Source organism: Pyrus communis, chromosome 9 (assembly GCF_963583255.1).
Source record: "Pyrus communis chromosome 9, drPyrComm1.1, whole genome shotgun sequence".
NCBI classification, from domain to species: domain Eukaryota; kingdom Viridiplantae; phylum Streptophyta; class Magnoliopsida; order Rosales; family Rosaceae; genus Pyrus; species Pyrus communis.
Window position 1 is genome coordinate 3,448,685 of NC_084811.1, and position 16,663 is coordinate 3,465,347.

General features: G+C 37.5%; 2 protein-coding genes and 1 pseudogene across 2 annotated transcripts; 2 read left to right on the top strand and 1 right to left on the bottom strand.

Moving 5' to 3' along the window:
* Window positions 1-706: 706 nt before the first annotated feature.
* On the bottom strand, window positions 707-7,797 carry LOC137744955 (lon protease homolog 1, mitochondrial-like). Its single transcript, XM_068484781.1, has 19 exons — window positions 7,347-7,797; window positions 6,940-7,005; window positions 6,612-6,803; window positions 6,431-6,496; window positions 6,124-6,165; window positions 5,889-6,011; window positions 5,644-5,742; window positions 5,477-5,542; window positions 5,298-5,384; window positions 5,089-5,128; window positions 4,456-4,627; window positions 3,905-4,029; window positions 3,576-3,706; window positions 3,385-3,489; window positions 3,092-3,205; window positions 2,584-2,853; window positions 2,138-2,407; window positions 1,385-1,903; window positions 707-1,236 (listed from the first exon to the last, which is right to left on the bottom strand). The coding sequence occupies exons 1-19, from the start codon at window positions 7,653-7,655 to the stop codon at window positions 1,051-1,053; spliced, it is 2,982 nt and encodes a 993-aa protein (XP_068340882.1). The 5' UTR covers window positions 7,656-7,797; the 3' UTR covers window positions 707-1,050.
* A 191-nt stretch (window positions 7,798-7,988) lies between these two features.
* LOC137744166 (pentatricopeptide repeat-containing protein At1g09820-like) lies at window positions 7,989-9,665 on the top strand (annotated as a pseudogene).
* A 1,076-nt stretch (window positions 9,666-10,741) lies between these two features.
* On the top strand, window positions 10,742-12,806 carry LOC137745649 (uncharacterized). The gene is made up of 2 exons (XM_068485639.1): window positions 10,742-10,990; window positions 11,952-12,806. The coding sequence occupies exons 1-2, from the start codon at window positions 10,921-10,923 to the stop codon at window positions 12,656-12,658; spliced, it is 777 nt and encodes a 258-aa protein (XP_068341740.1). The 5' UTR covers window positions 10,742-10,920; the 3' UTR covers window positions 12,659-12,806.
* The last annotated feature ends 3,857 nt before the right edge of the window (window positions 12,807-16,663 follow it).

Here is a 16,663-nt window from a genome sequence, read left to right on the forward strand (position 1 = left end):
CATATGTAGGTCTCTCAAAAAGAGGAATAAAGACTTGCAAGAAATAGGGAGGTCAAATTAACTGTGCCTGTCGTGCGTAAGTGAAGTTTAGGGGTGTGGTGTAAGTCTTTCTAAAAAATGATTTGCATAAAATAAGGACAGAAAAGTGACGGTTTTTCAAACCAATTATGAGTATATGCAGTTCGGGTGTGCATGTAAGTCTCCTTAAAAATAGGACTTACATAAACTTGTTCCAAAAATGTCAATTCTTTAATAAATCCAAGTGTCAATGGAAACAAAAAGCAAGATCCTTACGAAGAAAATGGCCTTGTCAAAGAGCACTCGAGCATATTATGACACACACTCCTTCATACTCATATTTCACACGGCACATTCTAAGTGATTATGAAGAGACTGAAATGCTAATATATGCTAATGAGATGGGAAATAATGTAATCAAATCATAAACGCACGACCACCAATCTCAATTGTTTTGATTCATCCTTATTCAGCAACCCTCAGAAGAAGATCGTTTGAAAGTATTTTTAAAATGATTAAAAGCAGTGTAGGTGAAATATTTTTTGAACCAGTTCTTAGTAAAAAAATAAGTAAATTATAAGGAAACACTTCAAGTACTTTTAGAACCTAAAATCATTTTCTTTAAAAACGTTTTCAATATTTTTGAAAGCACTTCTAAATGAGCCTTAAATTTATAAAATAAAATATAAAAAAAACTAACTTCCATATTTATGAAATAATTAGAAAATTTCACTCATTCGTTCCACAGATATGTCAAAATTCTGCTCAAATGTGCTTGTTACAAAATGGGGCAATTGGATGCTTCAATTTCACCAGAACAGTAAGACAAATATAAAAGTGAATAAATTTAAATAAGGCAAAAAAAAAAAACTTGTGCCTTGCAGCCATCAAAATGATTTATCTCTGTTCTAATTTGGCTTAGTCCTGTTCTGATGCTTATGGGGATGGTCCTGACCCAAGGATGCAAGAAAACACATACCGGGCACGTATGGCAGTTTCAGTTCTATCTTGAGAATTGCTGGGGAAGAAGGCCTATTCGTCCTTGTTCTGGCCATCACCGAAAGCCAAATCGAATATCTGATTGTAATCCTCTACAAAGTGAACATCAAGACCTTCTTTTACATTAGGGGCAAGCTCGTCGAAATCCCTCCTGTTGGCTGCAGGAAATATTATGGTCTTCACTCCTCCCCTCCTCGCTGCTATAGTTTTCTCCTTAACCTAAATTGTATGCAAACATGAAGTTTCGATGAGTTTGAGATGCACCACAATGTACACAAAAGCATTACAGCAAACTTCGATAAAATTTCCTAAATAGAGAATATAATGCAACTTAAACTCTTAATAAATGTCTGATCGCTCAACCTACCCCGCCAATTGGGAGGATCTTCCCAGTTAGCGTTACTTCGCCGGTCATTGCTAAATCCTTCTTGACAGGCTTCTTCATGGCAATGGACAGCATGGATGTTATCATGGTGCAACCAGCACTAGGTCCATCTTTTGGTGTGGCCCCAGCAGGAACATGTAGATGAAGCTTGGAATCGGCAAAGAAGGCATTGCTTGGATCTTTATCGAGCAATATCGCTCTTGCAACTGTGTGAGCAATTTGGGTACTTTCCTTCATAACATCTCCAAGTTGACCAGTTGCATGAAGGCCTCCTTTCCCCTCTCCTTCCTCAACCTGAGTGGTCTCTATGTACAAGGTGGAACCGCCCATGGCAGTCCAAGCAAGACCCATCACAACTCCAACCGGAGTCTGATCATAGAGGCGTTCAGCATGGAAAACAGGTTTGCCAACAAAATCAGACAAGTTTGGCTCATCAACCAAGATTTTTTCATCTGTTTTTGTACCTTCACTTTCCTGAATTTTCCCAGTCTCTTTCGCATCCTGTAAAGACAAGTACAACCATTTAATCCTTCAGTTGGCAAACACATTCGGATAGCAGAAACAGATGAAATGGGATTGAATTGAGGGGCAGTTTAACAAGCTTTTTTAAAATAAGAATCGTCTTTAAACGCTCTCAGGTGTAAAATAATTCTTAAGATTGCACTCAAGTTGCACCATTACTCATACAGCTTGTGAAGTAACCTCTACCCGGTAACTTTATATGTTATCACATACCTTTGAATCCGTAGGTTCATCAGTATCTGCAACCACAACTTCACCTACTGCAGGTTCGGCTGGGAGATCCTTCTCTAAGGATTCAGTTGCAGTCTGGTCCACGCTTTGATCTACTTTATCAATATCTTCTACTTTGGCCTCAGAGGTCTCTACAACCTGAGCTTCAAGAACTCCAGGTTCGACCGGGAGATCAATCTGACTAGTGGGAGACTTTTGGTCAGCAACTGCAGGTTCATCTGCTGCTCCTTGTCTAACAAGTTGCAGAGCTATCTGCCAGGGTATAAAAGATAGGTTAAAGCAAAAAGGTCACAAATTTGTTCCACATTTTCAAGCAGTAGCTCTACAGACCTAAACTTTAAATCAAGTGTATAGAGTTTTATGGTTCGTCATATAGAAAAGTTTAAAAGTTTGTGCTGGTGATCTAAATCTAGACATTGGCGACAAACCTTGCGGTAGATCTTTTCTATGTGCTTTTGGAGGTTCCTAACTCCTGCTTCACGGCAATAATTTTCTATAAGAGCAAGAAGAGCTGCATTGGTCACTTCAACCTGTTCAGGTTCAATTCCACATGCTTCACGTGTGGTCTTCTCCAAATAATCTCTAGCAATGTGCATTTTTTCATCAGTAATATACCCAGCTATGGAAATAACCTCCATTCTATCCAAGAGAGGATTCGGTATATTCTCCACAACATTTGCTGTACAAACAAACAGAACCTGTAACAAAATTTCCAAAGGCAGGATCAAGTTAAGAACAAGAGGAATAAAAAGAAACCATCTGTAATCCTTATTACATTTCATCCATGCCGCAAGGCCTGCAACTTATATTCTAAAAGATATTAATTATACTAGTTTAACCTTCACACAAATACGTCAGATTGCTTGAAAATTGCAATTATACTACCAGCAAAATTAGGACATCAGAATGCCTAAAAATCACATATTAAAAACTAACCTTTGACAGGTCAATTGGAACATCAAGATAATGGTCAAGAAAATTAGCATTTTGCTCTGGATCAAGAAGCTCCAACAAAGCACTTGCGGGATCACCAGCATGCCCCCTTCCCAACTGCCACAAGACAAGGCAAAGTTAAAACAACCATGAACTTATTGCAAAACTCAAAGTACTTCTGGTTTTGTAAATAATCATTTTAGAAACCATTCCTCACTCTAAACTACAAGAGAGACCGGCAATATGATGTCTCTCAGGTACAATATGAATCAAGCCAACCAGCCATAATATATTACCTTGTCAATCTCATCAATCAGAACTAAAGGGTTAGCTGTTCCCACGTTTTTAAGGCATTGTACCATCTTTCCTGGCATAGCACCAATGTAGGTCCGACGATGCCCCTGGATGTGATTTTAGAAGTATATAAGGAATAGCTCGTGCTGTATAGTTGTTATCAAAGTTTCAGTGCACAAAGCTTGCTAAATACCTTAATTTCAGCGACATCAGATAATCCTCCCACAGAGAATCGGTAGAAATTACGGTTCAAGGCACGTGCAATTGAGCGACCAATGCTGGTTTTGCCCACTCCAGGTGGACCAGAGAGACAAATGATTTTCCCTGTGATAAATAAGCAGAATATCAATAATCCGCACCGCTATCATGAAAACTAGCACAGATTTGCAGCATCTTTTACAACCTTGGATATCAATATAAAATAAGAGTTAAATCAGCGCCTGAGAAACAAGATAAACAATGCAATGAGGCAATGCTACTAAATCAAGGTAGACAATTGTGAAAGATGAAAACTATACCAACCTTGTGACATTCCTCTAAGTTTCCCAACAGCAATAAATTCCAATATCCTTTCCTTTACATCACTTAATCCATAGTGATCTTCATCAAGAATCTTTTGAGCCCGAAGAACATCAAAGTTCTCATCACTGCATTTGGGATTTGGATAAGAGAAGTTGTAATATTTAGAAATCTGCTAAAAAGTTAAAAATACAATAAGGACGCAATACTTCAATTAAATAACAAAATAATGCTTACCACAAAATAATAAGAACAGGACAGTAACTCAAATAATATATCTTATATACCTACCAAATATATCTTTTTATAGTTTTTTAAACCTTCTCACGCTAGTATCCATTATCCCATTTTAGATTTATATAAACGAATATTCATTACAGATATTCCTATCCAAGTATGGCATGGTGTTAAATTAACAATAAATGGCTTTATAATATAGTTCAAAGAGTCTAAACAGATTATCTTTCAGCATCCGAGCCACAAATATGACATCAATTATTGGAATGTCAAATATCCTTCGCAATTTGATTAACTAAATTGAATAGTGCAAAAACCTGTAATTTCCCCATGGAATGGAAGTCAACCAATCTAGGTAATTACGCGTCACATTAAATTCACTGGAACTAGCCTCCAAAAGCTGCAGTTTTGTAAGCTCTTCTTCTATAACTTGCAACACATGAGGTGGGCATTTTTCCCTGTTTGGTTCAAGTCTCTCCCTGAACTTTGCTGCACCACAGAATCACAAAAATGATGCAGCCGTTACCTTTATGTATATGAACAATCAATATTTAGAATAGATTATCAATGTTATCTACAAACATGCTTGAGTCACAGTCAGAATAAAACTGATGTGAGAAAGCACCAACAGCAGCCATGATGTGCACATATTTGCAAGTATGGTCGCGAAACTTAATGTTATACAAAGTCAGTCTTAGTCCTCGATTGTATGCATCATGTGATCACACAATGCAATACATAAACAACGTTTGTCTTACTAAACATCTATAACAATATAGAGAAGGCCAAACATATATTTGTTTTCGATTTCACGGTAATGTAACAGCCTTTGACTTTTGAAAAGGCAGGGAAAACAATACACACACACATACACACACACACACACACAATATCTAGGTTTGCAAGAGTGTTAACTTAATAAAATAAAAATATTAAAAAATAATACTAACCAGAAAGTGCTGTTTTGTCATCTGCCTCCAATCCCAGTTCCTGCATCATGTCAAGCCCAGTAAGTTTACATAATCCCCAAGAATGAAATAAAGAAATGGATATAAAACCCCTCATAAAGAAAACAGATCACTGAGAAATCCTCATCCACATCCAATGGGGTAATGGCATAAAAAATGTCTAATGATGGTTGGAGAGGGGAGACAAACACCTTTTTTATTGCTTTAAGCTGCTCATTCAACAAGTAGCGGCGTTGTTCACCACTTATCTTCTCTTCAATTGCCTTTGCAATAGATTCCTAGATATAACAAAAAAAGGAATTAACAAAAGAGAATCAAACCATAGTGGAGAATATATGCTACAAAACAATGACATATTGGCATGTCACACCTGAATCTTGCTGATTTCTATCTCTTTCTTCACTAGTTCCAGTGTAAGCTTTAAACGTTTATAAACCTGAGCAAAATTGCACGGTTAGAAAGCATTGTCGATATGATAAGATTGAGTATAAAGTCACATCAATCATCCCAGTTACAAATTGATTAACCTATGCTTACATCTAGCTCTTCAAGCACTTGCTGACATTGAAACTTGTTTGCACCAGATATAGCCGCTCCAAAATCTGCTAACCTTGGAAAATTAAAATCACCTATATGCTGCACAAATATAAATAAAAAGAGGAAAAAACAAAATGTGAGGAAAAAAAGGTTTCACATGTTGCAAGCAAATAAATTTATTTTGAAGTACAGAGGCATTCAAAATGAAAGATGCCTTAAATTTCACAGATTATGAGAAACTGAACCTGAGTGTATGTTTGAACATGATCCCTCCAAAGGGAACTAGTCTTCAGAACGTCTCTTAAAGTCGATATAACCTCAAACGACGTTGCCTTTATGACATCATCATCCTTGTCATAGGGTTTGTCCTGAAATACAAAGTATAAACCCATAAGAAAAAGAGAGAGAAAAATCTACTTTATATGTGGAACCTCCAAAAATAAACAAACTGAATTGGTAAAAATTGAGACAAATGTGGACCTTGAGATGGTCAACTTTTACAGTCAGAGGATCCTCCTCAACCTGCAGACAAGCCATAAGTTTGCTTAGTTTAACTATACCAATTTGTATTATAAATGTGTTTGAGTGTGTGTTTGCACATGCAAAATCTACGGGCACATACTTAAATATTGAAAAGTTTCACTAGAATAAAATGTTATAATCAGTTCAATGAAATGTGAAAATGAATCGCGAGACATATATGAGGTGATGAGCCAAAAAAAGATGCTAAATATGCCTGCTAAAGTCAGTGACCAAAAGTTCATGCTTACTGATTAGTTTCCCTCACCATCTCTGTAATTCGAAGTCGCCTATGACCAATTAGAACAACTTGGTCTCCTTGAATGCTTGAAATCTGAAATATGAAGACAACAGGTATAAAAATTCATAAAAACTGAAGGAAATTCTACTGTATGTCCAGTTAATCCACAGAATTAAGGGCATATGGAACTTGGGAGTAAACTAGATACCTGGGCAAGAGTACCGACTTCATGCAGACGATTAAATAACTCCTTCCCTTTTAAGTCCGTTATGTTTTTATCTGTTTCAGAACCTGAGACCACACTAGGATCAGTCCCTGGCTCATCCTTGAGAAGAAAAGCACCAGCATATGGAGCATGCCGTTTTCGGCTTTCTTGTAAAGCTGCCAACAACTTAGGATCCTACATCAGAAGCGACAGATTAGTTAGTTCAGTAAGTCAAATGTTATATAACACCTTGCAGTAACCGCAATTCAAGAATCGACCCAACAACCAAAATGCCAACTTGATTTTCACTGTATCCAATAATCTCATGTACCTTCACATAAATTGGCATGTAGAACCCTGGAAAGAGCGGTCGATGCGGCAATGGCAACGCTAAAACCTGACCGAAAGGTAATAGGAAACAAAAAGTTAATGGATAGATAGGGTATATAATTCATGAATCCATCATCCAACTTATCTGTTGGTTCGGAGAACACAAAATTTCTGGCTTTCTACTTAACAAAGAAAAACACTTACACAAACAAACTTGAACAAACCATCCCAAGAACTAAAAACATCCTTAACAACACAAACACCAACATAAACTGAATTGCGAAATTTAAGATTACAATTCAAAAACACAACAATTAACTGTAAGTTGAACATTTTCCTATATCTTCATTTTCTCCTAATCCAATTAAACTAGTTTAGCATAACCAAAAGCTCCAAATCCAAACCAACCGTTAGATAATCGTCGAGTCTCGGATTTGTGGGCACAATTGCCGACGAAGATTTCGACTCAGCGGCCTCTCCCTCTGCCTCGGCTTTCTTTACCTCAATTTCCGCCACCTGATCAGACCCATCTTTCCCGTCCGAGCAAAAATACGCTCGGCCAACCGAATTGGGCCGAGTCAACCCGGTGAGCGAGCTAATAACTCGGAGAAACGGCGAGGCGAGCTCGGTGGGCCCGGGACGGAGCCCCAAATTAGGACCCAGGCTATGGATTCGGCCCTGGAGGCATGAGGAGGAAGAAGACAGAAGCTTCAGCATTTGTCTTTGGCAGCAAATCGGTTGAAATTGTGGGAAAAATCGGAAATTGAATTTAGGGTTTAGGGTTTTTGGTAGCCCTAGCGGAGCAGTAGTGGGTTGGAGAGAACCGCCATTGTTGTGGAACTTAAAACTCCTTGAAGCAAAAGATATTGGGTTTCTTCAAGCGCTTGAATTTAAAGTTAAAGCCCTTCATAAACCCTTGTCGCTTGTACTTTCATGTGACGAAAATACCCCTGTAGTTATGAAGAACTACATAAAGAATGGTGGGCGCAAAATGCACGATGCATCCAGAACCCCTGAAGTTTCCCGATAAAATTTCTTCAAACTCTCACGGTAAACAAACAGAACCTTCGGCTTCTCTGCGTCACCAAAAATCCTACCGTGCAGTCCTTCAACATTCCGCTCGTTTCGGAGCTGCTAGGGAAGCAGCACTGGTCGGAGCTCAAAACCCATCTCAAAGGCTCGAGCTTTGCCGCAGCTCTTCACCAGCTGTTCGGCTCCGGCGCCGAGCCAGAGCTAACTCTCAGGTACTCAAAGATACGAGCTTTCTTAGATGGGTTTGTCCGAAACACCAAAATGCATTCGGTTTCTTTGATTTTTCACATGGTTTCAACTTTCAATGTGTATGTAGCAAACCATTTTTGTACATTTTCGAGTACAATATGTTGGTGTTGGCATATGTGAAAAGTTTGCAGATACATTTGGGTTTTGGAGCTTTCAGAGAGCTCGAAATTATGGGTTCAAATTATCTTGTAATCCTTTGTTGAGTGCTTTGTTGAAGGAAGGTGAAATTGGTTATGTTGAATAGGATACACCAGAGCACAGTAGAATTTTCAACGTTGAATGCGTACAGTGGAAGGATTGGGAGGAGAAGTAAGGCTGATTTGTGTAAAGTTGGGAAATTGGACAAGGCAAAGGATGTTGCCAATGACACGAAGGCTTGGGGGATTTCACCAAATGTGGTTGCTTATAAGAGTCTGATTGATGGGCTTTGCAAGATGGGTGGTTTGGGGAAAATGTACAAAGCTGATGCCGTTTTGATGGAGATGGTGTAGAATATTGTTCGCCTGAGTCAGGTTTATGTTTAATACTTTGATTGAGGGGTTCTGTAGTAAAGATGAGAACGCAGAAGTTGCGATGAAGGTGTTTAAGGCGATAAGGAAGCAGGGTTTGAAACGGACTGTGATTACGCATAATTCGCTGATTGATTGGGGTATTACTGCAACGGGAAGCTTGATGAGGCTGGTGGTTTGCTGGATGAAGTGCTTGGCTTGGGTGTGAAGCCAAATGTTGTTACCTACAATGCCCTTATAAATGCATTTTGTAAGAAGATGCTGAAGAAAACTAGAGAGTGGTTTAACGACATTAGAATGCAAGGCTTTGCACCCAGTGTTATAATATGTTGGTTGATGCCTATTGTAAGGATGGATTGATGGAAAAAGCAAATGTGTTGCGCAGTTTAATGTTAGAGGAAGGGATTTTCCCAACACTGTGGCATTACTGCCGGATTACTGGTTTGGGTAGACAGGGAAACGTTGAAATGGCCATGAACATTTTACATGAAATGGAGGTGAAGGGCTTGGAAGTTAATCTCATAAATCAGTAACACATAATGTATGAATAGATTGATTGTGCAAAGAAGGGAAGTTAAGAAAGGCATTGCGACTCTTAAACCAGACGGCAGACAATCAAAAAGGGTTTGTTTCCAGTAACTTGACATGCAAATACTCTTATGGATGACTAATGCAGGGAAGGAAACCTCAGGGCGGATTTGAAGTTCAGAGAACAGATGGAGAAACAAGGCGTGCGAGCAAATATAGCAGCTTATGATGCGTTGATCATAGGATATTGCGTTAAGGGCAAGCTTGAAGATGTGAATGAGCTTCTTAATGAGATGTTGGAGAAAGGGTTGATAGTCAAACTACTTACAAAATAGTATGAAAGGAAATGACTGATAAAGGTTTTGTTCCTGATATAGACTGGCACCTTTATAGTCTATCTAGCTCTTAACTATCGAAATGAGAAACCGAATTGGTTTCAATCTCACCCCTAATGAAGTGTATTTTCTTCTGCATCACCGGCGAAGCATAATTCAGTAAGCATCTGCACACTGGTGTTCATAGTACTCTCGTCTCTTCGGTCTCACCTCTTAAATGTTATGATCCTTAGCTGAATGTTTCACAAGCTTCCACACCATTCTTTATATATCGCGACTTCAAGCTTCTTCCGGCTCTGAGAATTCTCATGGAGAAAAGAAGACGAGGCTCTGCATCTACTTTGACATTCGATTGGAATTTGTAAGCCTTGTTGGCTAAATTTGATTGAGTTTAATAATACTCTATGATTGAATGTTTGAGTTGTGGACTACAGCAGAAGCCAAAAGTCTCACAAAGTTATGGGGACAATAAGTTGTAGTGCAACTCTCAAACTTCTTTCAGCTAAAGGCCTAAAACCACCAAACTATATCAGGTCAAGCAGATGCGGTTTAGGCCGGTTGGGCAAAGTCGCTCTCTTGACTAAACCGGTTGGGCAAAGTCGTTCTCTTGCACTCAAGTTCAAATTCACCAATCCATGGTTAATATCTTTTATTTCTAAGTCTGTAGGTAAATTCTTTTTTGGGTTCTTGACCCCATTTTACGACAAAAAGGAAAAACCACCCGTCCAAGAAAAAGATTGGCAAGAGGAAAATGTAACAGTATTACTTAGAGTATACGTAGGCGTAATCATATTGATTAGAACAGATGTGTCTTCTCTATTCATTCAAATTTAAATCTTTCTCCAAACACTTTAGATTAGTTTAAAAGTACAATAATGTGCAATCGACTTGAGCTCAAGTGTCTTGGAGCATCGAGACACTTGAGCTAAAGCCTTAGGTTCGATTGGGGAAGGTAATTGCTCCGAGACACTTGAGCTAAAGTCCTAGGTTCGAACCGAGACACTTGAGCTCAAGTCCTAGGTTCGACTAGGGAAGGTAATTGCTCCGAGACACTTGAGCTAAAGTCCTAGGTTCGACTGGAGAAGATAATAATTAAACCTACAAGAAAACGCAGCGTTTTATTGTCCAGTCACTCAAATCGAATCCCACAGAAGAAGCCCATGCTAAACTTCAAATCTGGAGTCTTGACTTCCATTCACACGGCTTAAGAGATTCTTCATTGTCATCGAAGCTTCTTCATTTCAGAGCTTTTCTAATTCCATCTCCATTCACCATACAAATCCAAAATTAGGGTTTTTCTTTTCTCCCCAAAAGCACCTTAATAATCCCATGGATTTCCAGAAGAAGAGAATCCATTTACTGCTCTTCATAGTTGGCATCATCGTCCTCAGTATCACAGGTACACAAACACATATACACATATAGATATATATACACATATACATGTAAAGATTATCAATTTATTTTGTATTTCTGTGAAAACTGATTGGGAAGAATTAAAATTTTGAAGTATTTCTTTCACCCATCCTCTGGGATTTGAAAATTTTCTTACTTGATTAGGTAAAGATCTGTTCTTTTGGTTGTTTCATTGGCTTAGGGTTTTGGATTTAGGATCTTCGTATAATTAGGTCCCTCTTTTAGGATCTTTGTAAACCCTAAATCATTGCAAACAAACGGTATGAGTTTGAATGAAAATCCCAAAATTTTATGAACCCAGATTGTATAATTAGGTCTCTCTTTTAGGATCATTGTGGTGATGTGATTTGTGTATGATATTTGATAGCGTGGAATAACAAATATCAAATCACCCATTGCCACATAATGCTCTAGCTTTCGATGTTGCGCCTTATTGCCAAGGCTTAGGAAATTGGTGTCTTTCTTCTTTTAATATGAATCTGTTGAGGGGAGTGGGGAATTTGATTTGTCCTGTAGACCTGAGCTGATAGCTACAAAACCTTACAAGGTTTGGGACTTGAGTACCTCGTTGAAACATTGCTCGGAGAAACCCAGTGGGAAAAACCCGAGCAAAGGAAAAAGAATCCCGCACCCTGCCACCCACGTTACAAATCAGTATAGAGAACTTATAAATGAAGATGAATCACTATTTTGATGTTAATGTTCTGTTGTTTAATATTACATTTTGTTCTGGACCTCTGGTTGAATGGAGATGCAAATAAAATGTTTCTATTCCTAATATTTTACTTATGTGATAGTTTAGCGTCTGGAGTTTGTGTTTGTTTAGGTTTTGTAAAGCATTTTGCGATTTACTAATATATGTTAGGTAATGCAACATTCAGGGTTTTAGTATTTTAGTATAGAAAATGTGTATCCACTACTTATTTAGATTATTTTTTCCGTAGCTGAAAAATGTCGGCAACTGCTTGGGGAAGAGCGTGCATCTCAGAGTGGGAAGTTTACATTCTTGAACTGCTTTGATATGAGTTCTGGAACACTAGCTTGTTCTGTGAAAGAGGGAGTGAAGCTGTATGTTAACAACATCAGAGCTGCTCATGTTGAGATGATAAGGCATAAGGCAATTGAAAGTGAATTGTCTGATGCATTGTCGCAGGGGATATCTGCTAAAGATGCAGCCAAACAAGCACAGGAAGCGGGAGCAAAGGCAGCGAAGCTGGCAACTCGGCAAGCCAAGCGGATAATAGGTCCTATCATCTCGTCCGGATGGGACTTCTTTGAAGCCATATACTATGGTGGTACAATTACAGAAGGGACCATCAGGGGCACGGGAACCTTGTTTGGCACCTATGGAGGAGGCTTTGTAGGAGAGCAAAGGCTTGGGAGATTTGGTTACCTTGTGGGAAGTCAATTGGGCAGTTGGGCAGGAGGTAGGATTGGATTGATGGTATATGATGTGATTGATGGAGTGAACTACTTGCTCCAATTTGGTCTACCCGAAAACAGTGAAGTTCGTGAAACTTCCGCTTATGAAAGCTCTGAAGGTTCTGATGACTCTAATGTTGATGAAGTCCCCACATATGAGAACCCTGAAGCTGAAGCCTATGAAACCTATGACAGCTCCGAAGCATATGAACATTCTGAACTGAGGTGAATGAAATGAATTAGGTCCATTCCGTTCTTTTACGCGCAATCTTATTCTGTAGATGTAATATAAGAAAATAGGTCGGGTGACTCGTTCATATTTGTGTATAACTTTACATACGGATGGTATTTCCACAGAATTGCATGCTTCATTCTTACACCGGAGTCTTTTTTCTCTTTGAAATGCATCGATAAACGCCATTTTGCTATCGTCTTACATTTTATACATAGTTATGTTTATTTAGAAAAATAGGGGAGGGGTAGTAAGCTAGTAAGCTAGTAAGCCTCTCCCATTGAGGTCTCTAGTAATTTGGAGTTCTGAAATAGAAGAGACTGACTTGGCAAGTTGGCAACCCAACCCCTGGGCCTAGGCCTTGAACATAATTTCAACAACTTTCCTCTAGCTTAAGAGTTGGGCGAAAGGTCTTTTTCTGCAATAAATTAAATCGATAACATTATTGGACTGAGATGGGCTAAGGTTTTTAGATTTGGGCAGCGTTACAATGGGAATGTTAATGTGACGGTATTCTAAATCTATTACCCTTTAGCACTTGGGAAGCTTGAAATATCGTAACATTAACGTATTTGTTTCATGTAAGTTGTTCATCACAAGCAAGATATTAAAGCAGATTCAGATCGATTATAGATGCTAAAAAGTTGTGTACCAGTTTATTCGATTATAGTTGTCCTGTTGCTAGCAATTCCCTTTGATGGGTAATCTGTAAAAAAATCAAAAAAAGGGCTAAGACCCTCTTTATAAAGTTCTCAAAGAGACTTGTAGTATGCACTGACCCTGGAATGAGTAGTCTATCCTCCCCCTAAACTTTTAAAAACCATAAAAATTATATTTGTATCGTGTTCGAGTCACCTGTCATGTATAAAGTTTCCACTTGTAGGGATGAGTCCAACAAGTTATGAAGAAAGGAACAAAGGATTTCGTTTCACCACGAAAAGAGATTTGAAAGCAATTTGTGAATTTATGAGGGCTCAAGTTGAAGCTCAAGTTTCGGCGTTGCATGGACTAGCAAGTAGTATGGGTGAAGATCTAATATGCCCATCACACTCTCAGGGCCAGTGTAAGGCACATGGAATCGTGTGGGCAACACACACTCGTTGCTCAAATGGCCACAGTTCATTTGACTTCATCCTAACCAACCAATATGCTTATGGCCTTTGCTTTAAATTGATTCTTATTATTTAAAATTCATAAATTAAAGATAGGAAGCATTATGATTAACTAGTGCTTGATGGCATAGGGCAGGCCTTCCAATACTTTATGTTAAAGAAAGCAGTTGATACACACAACTTATGATGGCAGAATAATAAATTAGGAGTGTGAATAGCATCTCTCTTGAAAAAACGAAGAAAATTAACATAAGCAATTGAAGATACTACTAAACAAAGACTTACAATATAATATCCAAACACACAAATCATATATGTCAGAATTAATCCATGACATCAACTTAGCACATTTGAAAATCATTGCCAAAGGTTTTCACCAAATGCCCACAAAAATGTTACCATCTAAGAGGGAATTTTGGAAGTTATGTGGACCGGATTAAAAAGAACAAAAGTTAATTTAATCAAGTTAACCACATTCAAATTTTGAAAAACCATATATGACACACAGTGAGTTATAAGTAAAGAAATCACGAACGTTACTGTTGGATAAAGTTCTAGAATACTGAAGTACTGAGAGAAACTTTTGATGGATAATAGAACGAAAGATTACTAATATACAACCCTAAAAATATTTAAAAAGTTCCACGAAACAATCATAGCAAAAGAAAATTAAACATGAACGTACCAAAATAATTAAATATGTTTTTTACTCGCTAAACATCCTCAAACTCCCCAAATCCATCTTAGATCGTGGAAAAATAACGAGTTTGACTCGTCTCGTCATTTTCTTTCCATAAAGATATCTTGGATTGAAATAGACACTGGAAACTCCTAAAACACTATTCCATTGAAATTTATAGAATTAGTTGCAATACTTACATTTATTTAATATAATCATTATCTGACAGTCAGAATATAACTCATTTGAATATATGTAGCTAATACATGTAAGTATGTATTTAATACAATCACAATTTAACCGTCGAGATTGTAATTGTATTTAACACATGTAAGTATTATAATCAAATTTAACCAATCTAAAACTGCTTTTCCAGCCCTACTTCACGACAATAAAACATATCTCCAGTAGAGGTTTGACCTATTTCTATTGGTGGTCATACCTTTATCATGGTGGTAGTACAACGTGGTTTACCCGGATGTGATCTCCCGGGTGGTGGTACAATGTGGTTTACCAAAATGAGATCCCCCGTGTAATATTTTATATGATTTTATATATATGAAATGAAAAATATATAAGTTTTCAAAGTTGAACCCACTATTTCTGAAATGAAATCCCAATTTCAGTGTCGAGTAGTCGCGTTGCAGCTATCGTTGGGAGTGAAAGTGGCCAAATTGGCACAAACAAGTAGACTTTATTTCTATCCCTACATTGCATGATAGACTTTATTTCTATCCCTACATTGCATGCTTCATCCCTTTTTCTTCCGACCAAAAGGGACATAAAAACATTATCAAAACCCAAATAACACTATCAGTGGTCTACATCCATGCTTTGTTACCTCCCTCAGTGGATTCGATTTCAAAAATTAAGATTAAGGCAACTAAAAATTTTCTTTTTTATACAAGGAATAATTTAACTCTCTGTGTGTAAGTTTATTTTACGTTGCCGGTCCTAAGTCCGGATAAAGAAGGTGAGAGAGGAGAGCATCCGGATTTAATTGTAAGTGTTCAAACAGGAAAGGACTGGAGGGAAAGGAGAAAATGGAAGAGGAGAGCATCCGGATTCAATTGTATATCGTATCTAAACCATTGAAAGTGAAAAGAGAAAATTAAAGCTGAAAAAAAAAGGAATAAATAATATTAATATAACAATATCGTACGAAGTTGAATTCGAATTAGGAAAGGGACTTTTACTGATTGGAATTATAGTGGCCATCCAGTTCCTGTAAAGCCAACTTAATCTTCAGCCAGAGAAAACAGAATAAGCATAGTGGAAGCTACGAGGCACATTGACAACGTCTAAGAAGTAAGAACTCAGAGTATATGACAACATTGTAGATACATAAAGGCCCCACACGATATGTGTTGAAACAGCAGCATAGGTTTTGTCTTCAAATACAAAATATTAACTCACTGTTGTAAGTTTGTAACACATTTGAATATCTAATTTTTGCAATCTACGGCATCAGAATATCTGATGATGTAAATCGGGACCGATTTTGAGTGTTTAGAGATTGAGAAACTGCATAACCGAATCCTTAAGTTTGCCCAAACTAACTTGAAATTGTTTCTAAAATATATGGAAGAATATAATTTCAATAAAAGTATATATAAACAAAAAGAAGTAATCGACGCACATTCATATTCATTTTTTATCTTTGAATTAAATAACCGAAGAAGAATTACGGGACATATATAAACAAAAGTGTGAATGATACACAAAAATCATTCCCAAAACAAGTAGCAGCTATCATCATTTTGATATTGAATGAAGAATTTGGGTGAAGAAACTTCAAAACTCAACCAAAGTTATATATTTATTTATTTTTAATCTGGACAATTACATTATGTGGACCTGCCTATGACATTGTTTATAGTTAGGATAAGGCAAGTGGGGTTCACAACAAAATGTCAAGCCAATTGCTATAGTGTGAACTGAAAGATGCTGATGGTAACTCATGAGGCCAATACTCAAGAAAATGTTAAATTTACTATTTATATAAATCAGTATTGTGTGAAAGTATAAATAGGAGAATCTTTATCCAACTTACCTCATCTTGGAGTTCATGGGGATCTAAGCTAGGCCTTATTTAGGTTAAGGAATTGTTTCTCATTATGATATTGATCATGTAACATCGAACATCTAATTAGGTTTTTTAAGTGTTTTCATGTCTATTTGTCCAGGTGTTACTTTTTTCTCTTAATTTAA